We start from the raw sequence: 20740 nt of genomic DNA, 5'->3' as shown, positions 1-20740 counted from the left end.
CAACTTTGGGTTAATGAAAATAATTAGCTCATACCCACTTTTGGTTAATTGATTAAAGTAACTAGCATAATGAGTTAGACCTTGGCTTTATTACAAGATGTATTTATATATACATGTATATTCAATTCAGTAATTTTTTTCCTGGCTTTATCTCCCAGATTGAGCAGCCATATATGGTTATTTTTAGGGTACTCTCATTGTAGTAGTTGGTGTCTAACTATGGTTATTTTGAGGGTACTCTCGTTGTAGTAGTTGGTGACTAACTATGGTTATTTTGAGGGTACTCTCATTGTAGTAGTTGGTGGCTAACTATGATTATTTTGAGGGTACTCTCATTGTAGTAGCTGGTGGCTAACTATGGTTATTTTGAGGGTACACATGTTGTAGTAGTTGGTGACTAACTATGGTTATTCTGAGGGTATTTTCATTGTAGTAGTTGGTGACTAACTGTGGTTATTTTGAGGGTACTCTCATTATAGTAGTTGGTGGCTAACTATGGTTATTTTGTGGTTAATCTCATTGTAGTAGTTGGTGACTAACTATGGGTATTTTGAGGGTACCCATGTTGTAGTAGTTGGTGACTAACTATGGTTATTTTGAGGGTATTCTCATTGTAGTAGTTGGTGACTAACTCACTGAACAAGATACAGGAGGTTCACCAATCATGCTTCCAGAGTAATTTGGGTAAAGTGTCTTACTAAAAGACACAACCACAAGAGCACAGTAATGGTTCATGATCTCAGCTTCTATGAGAAACACAAACTGCTCTGGACAGGGATCAAACACTCAACTCAGAAGGTTAAGGTAAGTCATAAGATATATACAGTCATAAAATACAATATGTGACATTTTTTACAATTCTGAATGATACAGAGTGCACTAAAACCTCAAAATATCAAAACGAAGAAGATCAACCACTGAAGCGAGGTTTCCAAACAGTATATAACTAGCTGACGGCTTGTCTTTAAGGCCCGAACGTGTCGGGCTGACCAGCTATAGAAGAAAGTAGATAAATACTGTTTGGAGACTTGGTTTCAGGAAATGCCCCACTTCTTTTTTGACTAGCTTAAGCTTGCATTTATTCATACAACACAAATTAAATATGAACTTGGCTGGCATTGGTTCTTGGAAAATTTCTCCAACTGGATATCATTCTAGTATTGTTAAAATGTAAAAAGTTTAGACTAATTCAGCACTGACTGAAATATTGTATTCAGAAAAGCCACACTAAGCTGCATTGATGATACAGGTTCATGTACTGTATACATCATAGCACTTGCATTTTTTGTATCCTTTTAGCTGATACGCATATATGTCTGAAACAATTTTGATAAACAGGGCAGTAAAATTCCTCATGTTGTATTCAGTAATTGGAAAATAACTGCCAAACAGGTACATTATTCATGCCAATACATAATTCATGCACTATTAACAAATACCAACATATTGTTGAAAGAATTCTTCTACACACGTGATGTAATTCAAGCAAGTTGATCACTGATGCGTAAATAACTTAGATTCAAATTCAGCATAATAATACCTAATTAGTAAAACATTTCGGCAATTAGTATAATGTATGTACACAATTCAAATATATTAAAGTTTCCCAGAAATATAAATTGGAGCAGTTCCCCATTACCATACAGCTAGACAGAACGACTATATACACCTAGCCCGAGTTTCCTCTGGCCCACCATATCTGGTTTAGGGCCCCTATATATATATACATGCTACCACGTATACATATACACCTGCACACATGCATGGTGTCAGGGCCAGAGGAAACTGGCACCAGACATGGTGTCAGAGCCAGAGGAAACTCGGCCCCAGATATATGGTGTCAGGGCCAGTCGGCACCAGATATATGGTGTCAGGGCCAGAGGAAACTCGGCACCAGATATATGGTGTCAGGGCCAGAGGAAACTCGGCACCAGACATGGTGTCAGAGCCAGAGGAAAGTCGGACTGACTAAACCTACAAAAACTCAATATTTGGTAGCTGGTTCCCACAGATCTGGGGAAAACTGAGACAAGAATCATTACACTTGTTCAGACAACTTATAATTAAGCTTCAATTTGCATGAGCTGGTCACATTCCTGCAAAGAGTACCATTTACATTTGTGCACATTTTTTGACAACTATATTGCTGTGATGTAGCGATAGTATAGGCTGAAATAGAAGGACTTCATTTATTATCATAAATCATTATTATCATATCTCTCTGCAAATATGTAGAATTGTCAATCTTAAAATAGTAAGAGATAAAAGTTATTCAAAAAAAAATAAGCCTTTCACAAACTTTGATACTAAACTTTTTTCTTTTATACTACGTAACTGTCACTTACTCGCATAACAGCACACCATTTTCCAGAGACTTCCGAAAATCGTCAGGATACTGGAACTTCTTCCTTGTAACTGCCTGTAAATAAAAAACGTGAAGGATGACTGACAGGGACGTAAATGATTTGACTCAACAAACGAGAAAAAATTATAATTATGGCCGACAAAAATAATCAACAAAATGTCAATAAAAAACAAAAACAAAAAAGTCTCATCATTTAAACAATATATAGACTATGTAACATTGAAATAGGATTTATGGAGGTCTAGTGCTATAACTACATGACTGAAGGACAATTTCAAGGGCACTGTTCTTGAACAAGATATTTTACTCTGGTTTGTTCGATAAGGCAGTGTACGCCGTTAGCATAGAATGGCACCAGCTACTTATAATTATACGACTGTATGGCTGGTATCAATTCTTTTAGCATTTTAATAGAGCTATTTGAAAAACAATATGACTGAAGAAAACTGCTTGCAGACTATGTATATTTATATATCCAGCCTGCCTTAATTAAATGTCCACCCATGTCTATTCCAGGGAGCTACATCTGGCCCCAAATACATCGAATAGCAAGCACCTAGCTGTCTCACCAAAGGGCCATCCATCGATCCTCTTCAGTCCAGTATTGACCAATTCAACAGGACCTGTTTATTCAATCTGCAGTTATCTGATTGGCCTAATTATGTAAGTAAGGATATATGAGACGTTGGGTGGAACAGTACTATGTACACTCGCTTTTCACCTGGGCGACCAGGGTTTGATTCATCGATCAGACACAAAATATATTGGGATCACTTGCCTTACAACTTGCATGCATGGGTTTTCTCGTAATTGATATATTTTACTTTTAAGTTATAACCGTTGATCTATGTTCTTGAATCCGTTTACATTTTATTCTAAAATTACATCAAATTTTTGTATTGTAAACAATTGTGTTTCACTTTTGAATTAGTTAATTTGGAATTACTGTATATTTCATTTACCTCTATATATCTTTTAGTTGAATTATTATTAAACTGGCCAGCAAGATCATATGCTGATTAGTATATATGGTACAACAATAATAACACTATTGTGATGTCATAAATCTAAAATGATATACATGTATATATACATACATTATCATTTTTATCACATTGTTGCTTTGGTTTGATATATCACTCACCTTCGAATAACATATCAAAATATCAATAAGCGATATGAGTTTAAAAGTTTCAACTAAAATCTGGTTTACTGCAATCATGTAACTCGATCCTCTACTTATACTGACCAAATAGAGATCACCATAATTAGGTACCCCGTTGGTTTCTATTTGACCAGCGAGCCCATGTGTTGTGGACAGAATTTTATCCCAGTGATTAAATCAGACTATGTCCCTTTTAAAAAGCATGTGAGGACAAGTATGGTACAAGGCCGCTGAAAGGCCTCTGAGAGTATTCCTGGGTACATGGAATGCCTTAAGGGTATACGCCTCTGCACTCTATGGTACAATTAAGGCCATCGCATGAAAGCAAAGGCCCCTGAGAGTATTCCTGGGTTAAGATCCAACACCTTATTGGTGTATATCTTAGCATTATATGGTACAAAGCCACTGATGATAAGCCTCGGAGAGTATTCCTACTGTAGTTCGGATGGATAGATGGAATGCCTATATATAAAGGCCGGGTGTACATCTCAATTAATGCTCAACATGACATCTCTCACAAAAAGAGTTCTTAGGTTGTGATTCCTTTTACTATAGCGCAGAGTTATAAATATATCCACTAAAATTTTTTTTCACAATTAGTTTCCTTTTGACAATTAGAACTGTCCCTTAGATAGAAAAAATACCCCTTCACCCCACAACCCTGTAATTGAAAATCAATATCAATAGCTATGCTTTAAAAATTAAATTCATGAATAAAATTATACAAGTTTAATTTAAAATAAACATAAATGAATATAGTTCAATAATACTATCATGATATGTAAATGATTAGAATTCAAAATACAAAATAGAAAGAAATTTAATTAAAAAAATATCATATGAATGATTTAAATTGAAAATTAAAATGTTTTAAATTAATATAATTTGAAAGTAAAATATAAATTAATTTAATTTAAAAGTAAAATGTCAATGGGTTGATTTAAAGAGTAAAACGTCATTTACTCCTCTCTAACAAAAATCTATTTATACACTGTATATAAAGCGGTAGCTGTATCAGGTATAATATATATTATCCATAGCATTCCTGAACCATATCCTTAATTGTCCCTAAACTTCCTACTATATACAAACAGGTTGTTTAACCGGTCTTATCAATCAGTAGTAAAGCGAATCTTCAAACGTTTCACCCAAGTGTGACCTTTATGTATATGTATATAGGTAAACTTGACCGTGGTTGTCACTGACTTAACAAAGACTTCGGATCTTTACAAAGCCTTCACCAAAACACTCCAAACGATTTATTTTCCAAGTTTTATTGTTAAAAGAGCTTCTAGCTATATATCCTAATGACAAATCTCGACCAATCTGAAGGACATGGGAATTCTTCTCAACAGTTCTTAATACAAAGACTGTTAAACTTTCACCTATAAAAATATTTTATTACAGATTTCGTATGTGTTAAGCTGAAATAGGTATCCCATGCCTTAGACTCCAAATGTGTTTGTACTTCACAGGTGTCAGATAGTTTTAAACCAGAACAAATAGTTCAGATTTAGACAAATATCCAATTACCAATTTCACAATGTCAAGTGTCATATTGACTTCTACATTCAATAACAACAGACTTAAATTTTTAGGACAAGGTACAATCCAGTTGCTCACATTACCTGAATGTTGTGAAAAGTCTCTATGTGATTCTGTACATATTGAAATGTTTGCTTATTTTTTTCACTATTAGTAACTAAAACTGCATGAAAATAAATATCAAAAGTATTTAAATGTGACTTTAAAATGACATGTCGTGCTATGAGTGATTGTCAAAAATGTTTCCATCCAGTCATGAGAAAATTCCTCTTATTGTACTATAGCTGGTATCGGTTACATGTAACAAGTGCAAGTAATATCTATGTTTGTACATGAAGCAGGGCCATTATACACCTATTAACCTATCCATTTCTAGAATGCTACATGTGTAAATCTATAGCTCTGGCTCGTGGGAATTTCCCTTTAGTCTAGTGGTAGGATGCATATGTATTGTCCGATTCAAGAGCAGGAGGTCAGTAGTTCAATTCCTCAGCACGGGAAAGATTCTGATATTTTTCATTTAGGTACTTAGACTCCTACATATAAGTCTTGGGTGTTTTGTATATAGTGTTAGATACAGTCTCTGTCACTCAGCTGATGGAGTAGGTCAGTGTGGCTTGTACATAGTGTTAGATAGTCTCTGTCACTCAGCTGATCGAGTGGGTCAGTGTGGCTTGTACATAGTGTTAGATACAGTCTCTGTCACTCAGCTGATGGAGTGGGTCAGTGTGGCTTGTACATAGTGTTAGATACAGTCTCTGTCACTCAGCTGATGGAGTGGGTCAGTGTGGCTTGTACATAGTGTTAGATACAGTCTCTGTCACTCAGCTGATGGAGTGGGTCAGTGTGGCTTGTACATAGTGTTAGATACAGTCTCTGTCACTCAGCTGATGGAGTGGGTCAGTGTAACTTGTACATAGTGTTAGATACAGTCTCTGTCACTCAGCTGATGGAGTGGGTCAGTGTGGCTTGTACATAGTGTTAGATACAGTCTCTGTCACTCAGCTGATGGAGTGGGTCAGTGTGGCTTGTACATAGTGTTAGATACAGTCTCTGTCACTCAGCTGATGGAGTGGGTCAGTGTGGCTTGTACATAGTGTTAGATACAGTCTCTGTCACTCAGCTGATGGAGTGGGTCAGTGTGACTTGTACATAGTGTTTAGATACAGTCTCTGTTACTCAGCTGATGGAGTGGGTCTGTGTGACTTGTACACAGTGTTAGATACAGTCTCTGTCACTCAGCTGATGGGGTTGGTCAGTGTGGCTTGTACATAGTGTTAGATACAGTCTCTGTCACTCAGCTGATGGAGTGGGTCAGTGTGACTTGTACATAGTGTTAGATATGGTCTCTGTCACTCAGCTGATGGAGTGGGTCAGTGTGGCTTGTACGTAGTGTTAGATACAGATCAGCTGATGGAGTGGGTCAGTGTGACTTGTACGTAGTGTTAGATACAGTCTCTGTCACTCAGCTGATGGAGTGGGTCAGTGTGACTTGTACATAGTGTACATATATTAATCTGCCTTATTTTTGGCTTATGTTACCCACACTGAAGTTAATCTTCAAAGAACTAAGATGATATGATCAATTTGTTGTGAATGTTTTAAGTGAAAGTTTTCAAGACCTATGACCGACATGCAACAGTATGACTATCTCAATTAAAGAGTCTAAGTCCAATTAAAGAGTCTTAAGTCTGGTATTACACAAGTAAACTCAGTCCATCTTATGGGTGGTGCTGTTGTCTATAGGAAAATTATGTGTGATATCTCAGATTTTTTCTGATCTGAAGATCAGTTCTTCAGTTTCAAACTATAACCCAGTAAAATAAGCTACATTCCTGAGACATTATGTAACATTATACATCAATATCGGACCATAACATTTATCATATCATAATTTACATATATACACAATAGTGGATTAAGATATGGAGATACACACCTTGAATCTGACTACCAAGTGATAATGCCTCGTTTCCTGTACCTGTATAACAGGACATACCTATATGTACAAATGTACCTGTATAACAGGACATACCTATATGTACAAATGTACCTGTATAACAGGACATACCTATATGTACAAATGTACCTGTATAACAGGACATGCCTATATGTACAAATGTACCTGTACAACAGGACATACCTATATGTACAAATGTACCTGTATAACAGGACATACCTATATGTACAAATGTACCTGTATAACAGGACATACCTATATGTACAAATGTACCTGTATAACAGGACATACCTATATGTACATGCCCCGTTTCCTGTACCTGTATAACAGGACATACCTATATGTACAAAGTACAATACCTGTGAGTTCACAAAGTACCTAATGTATTATCTACCAAGTACTGTACGTATATATACATATATATCACCTGAAAGTATATACCTACGTAGCCTCATTACACCTGTTTCTATATAATATGTTCTGCTTCAATATGTTTTAAAACTTTCCCAGACAATAAATCAAGAGACCATAGATTAAAAAAAAATCTGGTTCCTGTACATGTTTTCCGTCATGATATTGATACCAACTATAACATATCACGTTGGAAGTAAATTGAACCAAGCAGATTTCCAGGATTTTCAGACTCTTAAAACTGCTAGAAATAGTTAAATATGTTTTGCTGATGAGAAGAAATCCTAGTTTGTGATTACCGAGGGTATATATATTTGCTTTACATGCGTATCTGAAAACCGAAAAACATGAAATCCTAGCTATGTCTAAGAGGTGGCCCGGGCAAATCACATCATTTCAGTTTTAAAGTCCAATGGTCAATGAATTTAACGGACAAATATAAACATCTTGTTTTTTCATAATAGCATGTATGTATGATTTTAATTCTATACAATTATGTATTCGAAACAGTTCCACTATTGAAAGGTAATCTGTTGAGGCTGTCATAACTGTGTATATATAGTTGAACCCAAAACCACCAAGAAAGCATTGAGGGTTACCGACGATGTTATTTCAGTACGTGTCTCTTTCTTTTGTATAATGAGTTCAAACATGTTTTAAATTGGCCAATCAGAGGACAGATAGGATGGCAATTTCGGATTTAATATCTAATAACAAATGTCCGGAAGATTCAGATTAAATTAGGTTTAGTATTTTAATGGTGAAGTTTTTGCCCCATGCCTTATTCTAAGCTCTGCCCCTTATATTCTCAAGCAGATCACCTTTAGTTGGACAACATGTGGAGTCATTTACCGGTAATTCCTCATATTATAATGTCAAGTGGGGTCAATATCATTCTTAAAAGATTATTTATGTTAACATGTATATTGATTATATAAAGATAATACTTACATCCTTCTATTCCATTTTAGGCCCCTTGGGAACCACATGTACAACCCTGAATTCTTTTGGAATATTTAAAGGTCCCTATAAGTCATATATGGGATTATAGTCATACAATGTACATATCCATCTTAGACCCCATCTATACAGGATTCTCTACAGGATATCTGTAAACCATTTATACAACATTACAAATATATCCTTGGTCCATAGATGATCTAAAAGACTCTAGCTATTGTGATCGACTTTTAAAGATTAACCAATATTTCTGATCTGTCCATTTATGGAAGCTGATAAGCCATAAATAATGGACACAACCTTTTGGACACTAAGCCTTAAAATACTTGTTTTCGCTATAACCTTATGTCAACCCTACACTTTTGCGTCAGCCCTGAAGATGTTTGGCTGTTTTCAAAAATAGACTATTCAAGTCAATTCCTTGTCTATAATATAAGTCATAAGATATCTAATTTCCCTTAATCAATTAGTACCAGCTGTTTTTCTGGTATTTTAGCTTGAGAAACATTTAATTTTTTTAGGTCCCACCATGGCCACTTCCTACAAATGTATCTCTAAAACAAACTTAATTGGTTTGACCTTTCACATGGTGCTGAAAATCAATAGCAACCTTCTCCTAGATTTTATTTTTTCATTTTTGGGCCCCTGAATTAGACACTGTCTCCAAGGAGGCTTTATTTCATTTTCAATTTCTGATCATCTATTGGTATATGCTTCATGCCAAATTTCGTCAAAATCCCTTCAGCCATTCTTATGGAGTAGTCCGAGATATTATCCTAATTCTCCTTGAGGGCACTGCCTTTATGTCCATATTAGGATATAATCTTATAAATGTCCATCTCCTTCCATATAATAAGGCGTTGAAATTCCCTTCGGGCTATGTACAGTATGCTTGATCTAAAAATAATCTATTTCAGGATGTCTGATTTTTCTTCAAGTATGGCCTTCTTTTTAAAATGTATAAGAATACCGCTGGCATGCTATCATGATTGTAAAAATTGTCCAATTAAACTTGTACTTGCTGTAGATGTTATGGAGATTTGTAGCCTACTTTTGTTAGAGAAACCTGTTGGTTACCCGTGGTTGTAAAATTTCCTGTGACAATTATGTTTTGTCCCACTCAAACACTTCATGTGTAAAGTATAGCCATTTGTTAGTTAAAATACCATTATGTCCTATCACCGGATACAGTGAAAGGCAAGACCTACCTACCTTTATCACATACTCATTAATACTTGCGACAGTACACGAGCAAGTTTCTTAAATTACATCGACAACCGATCGCGCGAAAAAGGTTTAACCCTAGGCGGATTCTTTCCGGCCTTTCTTTCTTCTCGATTCATTACATAATCCAGAAGTAAACATATTTATATTTAAATAGGTGCCAAATATATATAACCGCGTGCACAGGTCTAGATTATGTCAACAAGAACATCTGTTTACAAATATGTTGGAGATGCGCGCCCTAGCGATCAAACAGATAAAGCCTAGCTGGAGCCTGATTTTGTCTTGTCTAAATTTAGATAAACTATGTCAACAAACAATGGGGTCAGGCTTAAAAGTCAGCAAACTACCTAATAATGAGGGTGTGTCGAAGTACTACCTGTGTAGGGAATGTCTAAATATAACTCAGAGATGTACGGCTACTTCAAAACAAAACCGATATACTTACAGAAATCCAACGTTCTGTTTCATGCAAAGCTAACTCGGTGAAAAAGTCATCTTCTTCTTCCTGTCGCAAACGTAAATCCCAAACATCATCTTCGTTTTGGTCTTCACTCGCCATTTTGTGAGCGAACCTCTGTCCGAGGTCCACAGGTAACTGTGTCCCTGTGTTGGTTATAGATATATATATATTATGTTACGGTCGGTGAGCTCAGTCGGTGAGTTTGTTCAGTAGCCTGTGGCGAAGTTTTCACCGCGGAACCAGTAGTTAGGACCAAGGGGACATGCTACATAAAAGTATGTAGCGAGTACGGTCCTTACATGTAAACCGATCCATCATCACCTAATGTAGCGCCGGGTCCAACCGTTATTCGTTGATATTAAAACCACACTACACCTGTCTGACTGTCATATCACACCAAATCAAACTCTACCCCGAACTAAAGTCACGTCACTGTCAAGTTGATTATAAACTCATTCCTCGTCAGTCTCTTCTTGAAAACTACATTACATAACTAAACAGCGATCTACCAGTAAAGTTTGATTAAATAATAGGCCTACCTATACACTTACGCAATTCGTCAAACAAATAAAAAAGAGATTGTCTAAATATTGATCCATAAATTCTTATAACGAGACAGCCATTTACAAAATTGAATATGATCTCTAAACATTAAAACAATTCACACACAAGTGACAACATGTATATGGACCTACCCAAGTAAAAAAAATAAACGAAAAAAAATAAAACAGTTGTTTGTAAACGTCAATAATTTCTTTTATTTAAAAAAATCAAATCGCATAAATAAACAAGTTGCAATAAGATTTATTGTGAGAATTTTGCTTGTTATGTCTTCCACTATGAATAAACTAAATTGGTTCCATGGATTATGGACAGTTTTTACACTGGCGGATTTAAGGGGGGGGGGGGGGCGCACGCCCCTCTCCCCCTCTAAAATTGTATGAATCTATCGCGTGAAATACACTAGTATGCAGGATTTTGCATTTACCTGCCAAATTTTTTTCCGGACCCCCCACCCCTAACTGAAAATCCTGTGTCCGACCTTGTTTTAGTATTTCATTTTGAAAAGATGAAATTTAAGTTTTGTTAATTTTCGTCTTTTCGCCCAAAAAGTAACATTAAACATATCTTACTTTAACAACCTCGGATTTTTTAAAACCTTTTTTTTCAGGTTTCAGGGGAAAAGGGTTAAACTCTTAACAAGAACAGGAATCAAAGATTTATATCTGAGAAAGAAACAGACATATCAATCATATTATAAGATTTATATTAAACTGAACTTTGAGTCACAAGATATGCATCCCTATTGTTAATGGCATCATCATTGGATACGAACCTCAATGTGTCGACATATTGGGTATTGGCGGGATAAAAGTCTTGTGAAACAAACTCGTTTTGAATTAGACGTTATCACCTATTCATATTGCTATCAGGTGGAATTAATTTTCATGGAAAAAGAAATTACATGGAGGTTTAAATTAACATAATTTAATTTTGTAAAAATATAGAAAGAAACACAAGACTGCTCAAAATAAAATATATCCTCACAAAAACATAGTCCATTTTATTTACATAACTAGATCTATTTAATTCGTAATGAAAATACCATTGAAAGTTTCTTTAATCTGGAATATTAAGAGAGAAATATGATTTTAGTATTTTAATCTAAATCAATATAGGTAATTATGATCAGTACGATGATAACGCCAATATCTCCTTAACTTTGATTATGAGAATGAAAACAAAACAATGTAAAGTATTTTACATTCATTTATTTAACTTGAGCTAGAGTCCTTCACCTGAAAACTGAACACATATTATTCATATGAATGTCGTAGACCCTAGGAAAACAGACATTTCAAAATTTGAAATTCCAATTCTTAGATATCATTTAAATTCGAAGTGTCAGCACCTGAAGAAAAGTGAGATTTTGGGTCACAAGAAATTCATCCCTATTGTATAACGACATCATCATTGGGTCCGAACCTTAATGTGTCGACATGATGGGTATTGGCGGGATAAAAGTCTTGTGAATCAATCTCGTATCTGAATTGTGCTAAATTGTTATGTTTAGATTAAACATTGCACTTCCTTTCAATTTTTCATGCATATGAAACATATATTTCCATCTTCTAAGCTCAAAACAAACAGCTTGTTTCCGTCCTCTGGCTAAAGCATTCGATTCTTTCCAAGTAATACAGTCTGAAACGGACATCCGTCATTACTGAAATCAGATTAAACAGAAATTGATTATCCACATGTGACAAATAAAAACGAGTTGACATGCCACTTCAGACATATTTATTGGTCCCTGTTACGGTTGAGACTTACACTGTACATGGTCCCTGATTACGGTTGAGACGTACACTGTATACGGTCCCTGTTACGGTTGAGACTTACACTGTACATGGTCCCTGGTTATGGTGGTACGTACACAGTTTATGGGTCCCTGATTACGGTAGGGACATACACTTTACATGGTCCCTGGTTACGTTAGAGACGTACACTGTACATGGTCCCTGGTTACGGTAGGGACGTACACTTTACATGATCCCTGGTTACGGTAGGGACGTACACCGTATATGGGTCCCTGGTTACGGTAGGGACGTACACTTTACATGATCCCTGGTTACGTTAGGGACGTACACAGTTTATGGGCCCCAGGTTACGGTAGGGGCGTACACTGTACATGGTCCCTGATTACGGTAGGGACGTACACCGTATATGGGTCCCTGGTTACGGTAGGGACGTACACTTTACATGATCCCTGGTTATGTTAGGGACGTACACAGTTTATGGGCCCCAGGTTACGGTAGGGACGTACACTGTACATGGTCCCTGGTTACGGTAGGGACGTGCACTTTTCATGATCCCTGGTTACGTTAGGGACGTACATGGTCCCTGGTTACGGTAGGGACGTACACTGTACATGGTCCCTGGTCACGATAGGGACCTACACTGTATATTGGTCCCTGGTTACGGTAGGGACGTACATTGTACATGGTCCCTGGTTACGTTAGGGACGTACATTGTCCATGGTCCCTGGTTACGGTAGGGACGTACACTGTACATGGTCCCTGGTCACGATAGGGACGTACATTGTACATGGTCCCTGGTTACGTTAGGGACGTACACTGTACATGGTCCCTGATTACGTTAGGGACGTACACCGTATATGGGTCCCTGGTTACGTTAGGGACGTACACTGTACATGGTCCCTGGTTACGGTAGGGACGTACACTTTACATGATCCCTGGTTACGTTAGGGACGTACACAGTTTATGGGCCCCAGGTTACGGTAGGGACGTACACTGTACATGGTCCCTGGTTACGGTAGGGACGTACACCGTATATGGGTCCCTGGTTACGGTAGGGACGTACACTTTACATGATCCCTGGTTACGTTTAGGGACGTACATGGTCCCTGGTTACGGTAGGGACGTACACTGTACATGGTCCCTGGTCACGATAGGGACGTACACTTTACATGATCCCTGGTTACGTTAGGGACGTACATTGTCCATGGTCCCTGGTTACGTTAGGGACGTACACCGTATATTGTCCCTGGTTACGTTAGGGACGTACACTGTACATGGTCCCTGGTTACGTTAGGGACGTACATTGTACATGATCCCTGGTTACGTTAGGGACGTACACTGTATATTGTGCCTGGTTACGGTAGGGACGTACACTGTATATTGGTCCCTAGTTACGTTAGGGACGTACACTGTATATTAGTCCCTGGTTACGGTAGGGACGTACACCGTATATGGGTCCCTGGTTACGGTAGGGACGTACACTGTACATAATCCCTGGTTATAGTAGGGACCGTACATAGTAAACGGTCCTGGTTACGGTATAGGGACGTACACTGTATTCCAGTATGTCGAAGTGTTGTATAATATGCAGGATTTTGTGAAACAGAACACATTGATGTCGGGTCAGGTTTAGGTGAGTTTGGATTTGATTTGGAATTGCTTTTGCACGGTTTTGTTCAAATTTCAATAACACTTTCGACAACTGCTAACACTCGTTCCGACGAATTATTTTCATGGAGGTTAAAACGCACGGCCTTCTGCAATAAGATCGTGTAGAAGTTGATTAAATAAAATGTACATATACAAGTCACAATGGCAAAACGCAGAGGCGAAAATAGATAGATAGGTAGATAAATGAATACACATATAAATAACGTGCGAGTTCATTCCAACCTCAGCCTTTAATATATATAAAACTAAGGAAAAAAGATTTTAAAATTGTGAGATTATATTGCTTTACTATCAAATAAATTCCAACGTGTTATGATAAATTGAAGAAAATAGGTAGTGCCTGCTGAAAAAGGGAGTTTTGAGTCACAAGAAATACATCCCTATTGTAAAACAACATCGTCATTGGGAATGAACCCCAATGTGTTGATATGATGGGTATTGTCGGGATAACATTCTTGTGATTCAAACTTGTTTGGAATTAGACTTCTCGCCTATTTGTTATCAGTTGGAATAGATTTTCAAGGAAAAAGAAATTACGTTATGGCTCAAATTAACAAATATTTAATTTTGTAGAAATATATAAAGGAACACAGACAGTTTGAAATAAGATATATCCTCACAAAAACTTCGTCCATTCTAATTCATATAACTAGATCTATATAATTTGTGAGGAAAAATACGGATGAAAGTTTCTTATACATGGAATATTAAGCGAGAATTATGATTTTTGCAAGCTAATTTAATTCGGTATAGGTAATTATTATCCTTACGACAATAACGAGTTTGCGGTAAACAGCCGCCAATATCTCCTTAACGTCGATTATGAGAGTGAAAACAAAATCAAGTAATGTATTTTTAATTCATTTATTGAACTTGAGAATCCTTCACCTGAAAACTGAACACATAATATTCACCTGAATGTCGTAGACCCTAGGAAAACAGACATTTCAAAATTTGAAATTCCAATCTTTAGATATTATACAAATTCTAAGTGTCAGCACCTGCAGAAAAATGAGGTTTTGAGTCACAAGAAATTAATCCCTATTGTATAACGACATCATCATTGGATACGAACCTCAATGTATCGACATATTGCATGGGTATTGGCGGGATAAAAGTCTTGTGAATCAAACTCGTTTAAATGCATGATCACCTAACTATACTGATCATTTCACCTTTGAAAAATCTCTGATATTGGCCTCTAGAAAACTTGAATTGTTACTGACGACTGTAAACAATGCAAAACGGTTTGAAAAAAATAATGATGAACGTGTTTACATTTCAACACAAAATGTTCACAACAATACAATTTCATAATTTTCACATGTAGGATAAAAATGAGAGCTTTTACCACTTTTTTCATTGTGACAACGTTGTTTGGAGTTTTCTGTGAGTTTCTTGTCCGTCTTCTTAAATATGGCTGCCTTTTTTGCAGACGACACTATTTGGAAACGTAATATTACACATATGCGCATGCTCACATACGGTTGCTGCTCGTGAAACAACACGCATCACGCCATTTTAATTGACAGGAAATGTGCATTTCGGGGCGTGGCTTACCATGACCACTGCGTGAAAGACAGCAGTGATGATGAAATAGAGCATACCATGTTGTACAGCGCGGACGCATACTATCAAAAAGCTTAATTACATGGTCTTAAACATTAGATAAGAAAATGATGAACTTTGACAAAGAAATATGTTTTTACACTGAAATGGCTATTGATTGTTCTTAGTGGATGTAGGTTTGGCGCGATGTAAATTTTGATCAAACTTTATTTTTTATCCATTTCTTAATTTCTAGATGATACAAGAACTTCTCCTATCCTTCCGAAATGATGATTATCTTCGCCCAGCCCCCGACAGATAATAGATGTCTGGCGTAGGGGTCCTGCTTCAGACATCTTTTCTACATCTGTCAGCATGTGTGTGTCTGGTTCTACAATTTGAACATCACATTTAGAACATTTGGCGGCTGATTGAAACTAAATGCAAATGTAGGGTTGTACAATATGTTTATCTCATGAATAATTGTGCAAACAAGAATTTTAATCTGAATTGCAGTTCGTGATTCTCTTGTGACATTGAAGTCAGAGAGCGGTTTTATAAATATTGAAATTCGCGGATGTTCTATATGTAGGAAGGCATCTGTCTAAAATGTCTAAGATCTGGTGTTCAGTTAAGAGGAAACTCGGGTACTTACCAAATAAGCGATGCCTCAAACTGTATGTAAATATGTATGTAATAGAAGAGGAAAATTTAACGACCAGACAGGGGCTCGAACTATAGGGATATCCGAACTTAAAAAATCCCATAGGAAAGCATCATTTGATTTAAGGAAAAAGCTAAGGAACTATGTAATTAAATTCTGTGATGATTTCCTATGGAAAATTTTAAGTTAAGGAATTTCCCTAAATTAGGGAATGTTAATGAAAATGACCTCTGGCGGTCTAGTTTCGCCTCTTACAGAGAGATTCAAAAATAAATAAATAAATAAATAAATAGAGGATTTAGTTTGTTTTGGTTTATTTTGTTTAACATCCTATTAACAGCCAGGGTCATTTCAGGACGTGTCAGGTTTTGGAGGTGGATTAAAGCCGAGTTCCCAGAGATATACCACCGGCCTACGGTCAGTACCTGGCAACTGCCCCACGTAGGTTTCGAACTCGCAACCCAGAGGTGGAGGGCTAGTGATAAAGTGTCGGAACACCTTAACCACTCGGCCACCACGGCCCCAAAACAAAGGATTAGCATAATCGTATTTTTATGGACTTTTCGAAAATATTTGATAATGATTACTTTTTACTTGTTGTTGTTGTTGTTGCTGTGGTTGTTTATGATGTGATTTTTAGTTTGCCAGATTTATTGGCTCAAACGGACACTCGCCTTCAGGTGGGATGACGTCACATGCAGCCCGTAGTCTGATCGATTGAACATTCACCGAATTCTTCCGTACACATTTTTACTTTTGATAGATCTATAGATATATTGCATTGCAGTTGCCTGTGTATATCTTTTCCTATAGCTATAGATGTTTTACTCTTCCACTTCAAATTAATATACCATAACCGAATCATTTTGCTAAGAATCTCATTAGCTGCTGAAGGTATACTGCCCCAAGTCCACCATCCCTAAAAAGATTGTCTGTTGTCGCAGAGATAAAGAAGCCCGGTACTCCGACATTTTCAAATAGCCTATTAATCTTTATGAACACATGGATAGCAAAGTATATCAAGTGGAAACAAATTGCACAAATATTAAATACCAAATGCACTTTACAATCACGAGAGGAAATTTACCCTTGAATCTGACTAGACCACGTATGGTAAACTTGGGATTTTAAGTACCTAGCTATATACAGCAAGTGTTTGTTTCCGGACTAGCTATAACTGATTTGTTTAACTTCCTTATTAACATAAAAAAATATTTTACATGCACATCACATATTGCATAAACCTCATGGATTTGTCACGAATTCCCATGGACCGTGCGCGCACTTCCATTGTGCAAGGGAGATAACTCTCGTTGTTTCCGATGCTGTAATTAATAGGGTATATTAATTTTTCATTTAAAAGAATGCGTTACTACATCCAAATTAATTATATATACATGCATATCTATCAGCTCCATTTTATATCTGTATATTGATATTTCAAAAATCTAAAAATTATCCCGGTTTCAACCTTCTTTCACTATATGCAAATCTATTGTGATATTTATATATATACGACACTTCAGAAACAGTACAAAGCAAATATTTCCGAAAAAAAGTCTTTTGTTCTTTTATGTGGAAAAGAAACTTGTATGGCCCCACACTTACCAGAATGATCATTAAATACATCCAGTAGCGTTAGAACACGGTATGGGAAATGTATAATACATCTGTAGAGCACTCCATGAAAAAAAGATAAATGTTTTCTGATTGTTCTGAAAAGATATTGACGTAATGTTGGAACAAGAGATCGCGCGAGAATGGTACAGAATAAATAATAACCTATTATGACGCTACAAGGAAGTTAAGCGCTGGTGTGTCACGCCCTTCATTGTGTGAAAATGCATTACAATAGAAAACTACGATCTTATCACAGGTATACGTTACGAAGGGTGTTTTTAAGTATATGGGAGATGGTCCTAGGGGACACCACAGGGACCTGAAAATTTGTTACAGCCTATGTACCATGTGTAATTGGACCTTCTCTATATTGTGTAAAGGCCTAGTACATTTACTTGTACTTATATGATTTTGTTTTTTGTTTTTTGTTGTTGTTTTTTTTTTTTGGGGGGGGGGGGGGGGGGGGGGGGGTAGATTAAGACTCGGTATAAAAATGTACTCTTGGTGTTGTTTATTATAAAATCAAAGGTGAAAAGCAATCTGTCACAGAAAATCGATACCACCTATTTTCTCGATGAAAGAAAATAAATTTCTGTTGAGTGTAGGAAAACATGTCTATGATCGTTGAAAATATCGGTAATATTTCTTTCAATAACATCCAACATACCATTGACTATATAATGAACACAGAGGGTGTCGATTTTACAGAATTTTAATCTAATCTCCCAAAACGTCTGAACATGTGCTATATACAATAGAGATGGTCCAATGACACAGACTGTAACAAATTCTCAGGTCCCTGTTGGGGACACATCACGTTACGATGTATGGAAGGTTCTAAATGGGAGAGGGCGCTATGGGTCACTATATCGCTAGCACCCTTCTCTCCATATGCACAAGTCCCTGTGATCTTAATGGAGTAAGAATTGTATAAGTGACAAAATTATGTCAGGATTTTAAAGTTTTGTATATAGCTTATCACTATAGTAACAAATAAGGAAGTTTAGTATGTTTTTCCAGTATCTATGACGTCATATTAACATTGGACTTCTGGACATAGCCATAAACAGCGTTATTTTTTTATGATGCAAGCATGTTAAATCATTGCCGGGAATTCATTTTGACAGATACACTCTGTAATTTATTTACTTTATTTTTTTCGGAGTATTACTATACACCTGTGATGAGACCAATATTGCTATGATAGATACAATTTCCGCCAATGCTTTCAGCATATTGAATGCAAATATAACAAGAGGCCCAGAGGTGTGTTAGATTTCCCCTATTGGGCCCCACTCCTCAGGCCCCCGGGGAGATATTTGAAAAAAAAATATGTAAACAGTTGAAGGGGCATTCTTTCGTTTGAATAAAGTTTAGGTCGTCAAAATTAAACTTACCGGAAAATATGTTTTTTCCAATAGTTAAAGTTATAATCTTTACATTAAAAAGGCAGTTTTACTATCAAGATAAATCAAAAGTCTTCCAATATTAAATCCTGAAAATTCTTAATTCGACCCGAAGTATAACTAATTACCTCAAGGACATACGGTATTTGTATACGATACACGCTTTTGTTTTGTACATTTCGGCGTTAATTCTATTACATGTAAGCACAAACACTCATATAATCATCGTTCGGACATAGATTTCGTCAATAGAAATTGTGCATGTTTCTGATGTCCGAACGAAGGAATGCCCCTTTAGACTTTACCTCCCACGCTATCCACAAAGGAGAGTCCAAAATGTGATTTCAACATAATCGTACTTTTTGGTTGAACCAATAGCAGGTTTCATTTGATATAAACACTAAAATATCTTGTACCCTGTTCGAGAAACTGAGTGGATCGCATTTAGTAAAGGAGCTTATAAATAAGTTGTAGAAAACAAACACATTTTTTCTTTCCATTCCCTATCTATTTCACATGGACTGAGATACAAGATGTCGACATGTCGTGAAATTCAATAAAAAATCGATAGAACGAAGAACAAATAAGAGCAAAAACGGTTTATACGGACACCTTTGTGACAAGGACAAAAATAAGACTAGGCGTTCAGGAAGGATAAGTGTCACGTTCTCAATACAAGAACCGGGGTAGATAATTCGGAGCCCCATGATAATGCATGTTATTCTGTGAAAAGTAAAGATAATAATTGAATGGTTGTCGGAATATATTTACCTTCAAAAAACCTAACTCTGTGCGGCAGATAAATATGAAGACATTTAATATTTTTCTTTCGCGTATGTTGACAATGAACACAATCCGACAAGCGACTGTACAGTACTGTATCAGAAATATTTGGATTATTTGTCATACGATATTATTAAGTGATACACGTCTAGTAACATGTACACATCCCCTATTTCTTAATTACCGGATAATACACATTAATTTTTATTTTATAAAATGTTGACTCATCTTAAGATGTTATGCAGCATTTCATCGGCCAATTGAAATCATTTATTACCGCAATTTATGACCGTGCATCCTCGATATACCATTCAACAGCCAGTGCACTTAGATGTAGCCGCGGTGGCCGAGTGGTTATGATAAAAAAAAGTTGTGCCGACACTTGATCACTAGCCCTTCACCTCTGAGTCGCGACTTCGAAACTCACATTGGGCAGTTGCCTGGTACTGACCGTAGGCCGGTGGTTTTTCTCCGGTACTCCGGCTTTCCTCCACCTCCAAAACCAGGCACATCCTTAAATGGCACTTGCTGTTAATGGGACGTTAAACATAACAAACCAACAGTGCACTTGGATTAAATATTAAATAGCCTTACTATGCTGTTGTATTTGGAAGGGTATACACATGCCTCCTGTATG

General features: G+C 36.6%; 1 protein-coding gene across 6 annotated transcripts in view; it reads right to left on the bottom strand.

Moving 5' to 3' along the window:
* LOC117329826 (LIM and calponin homology domains-containing protein 1-like) overlaps nt 1-10245 on the bottom strand; it is a 97564-nt gene extending 87319 nt beyond the window's left edge. For 5 of the 6 annotated variants that reach the window (XM_033888001.1, XM_033887996.1, XM_033887998.1 and 2 more), the window contains exons 1-2: nt 10079-10245; nt 2346-2419 (exon numbers count right to left, since the gene is read on the bottom strand). In XM_033888001.1, coding sequence (XP_033743892.1) covers nt 2346-2419; nt 10079-10192 — 188 coding nt within the window. In that variant the 5' untranslated portion in view covers nt 10193-10245. The remainder of the gene's footprint in view (nt 1-2345; nt 2420-10078) is intronic. The other variant, XM_033888000.1, reaches the window with a different exon arrangement.
* Between the last annotated feature and the right edge of the window lie 10495 nt (nt 10246-20740).

This window comes from Pecten maximus, chromosome 6 (genome assembly GCF_902652985.1).
Source record: "Pecten maximus chromosome 6, xPecMax1.1, whole genome shotgun sequence".
NCBI classification, from domain to species: Eukaryota; Metazoa; Mollusca; class Bivalvia; order Pectinida; family Pectinidae; genus Pecten; species Pecten maximus.
This window is presented reverse-complemented; position numbering and strand designations above follow the sequence as displayed.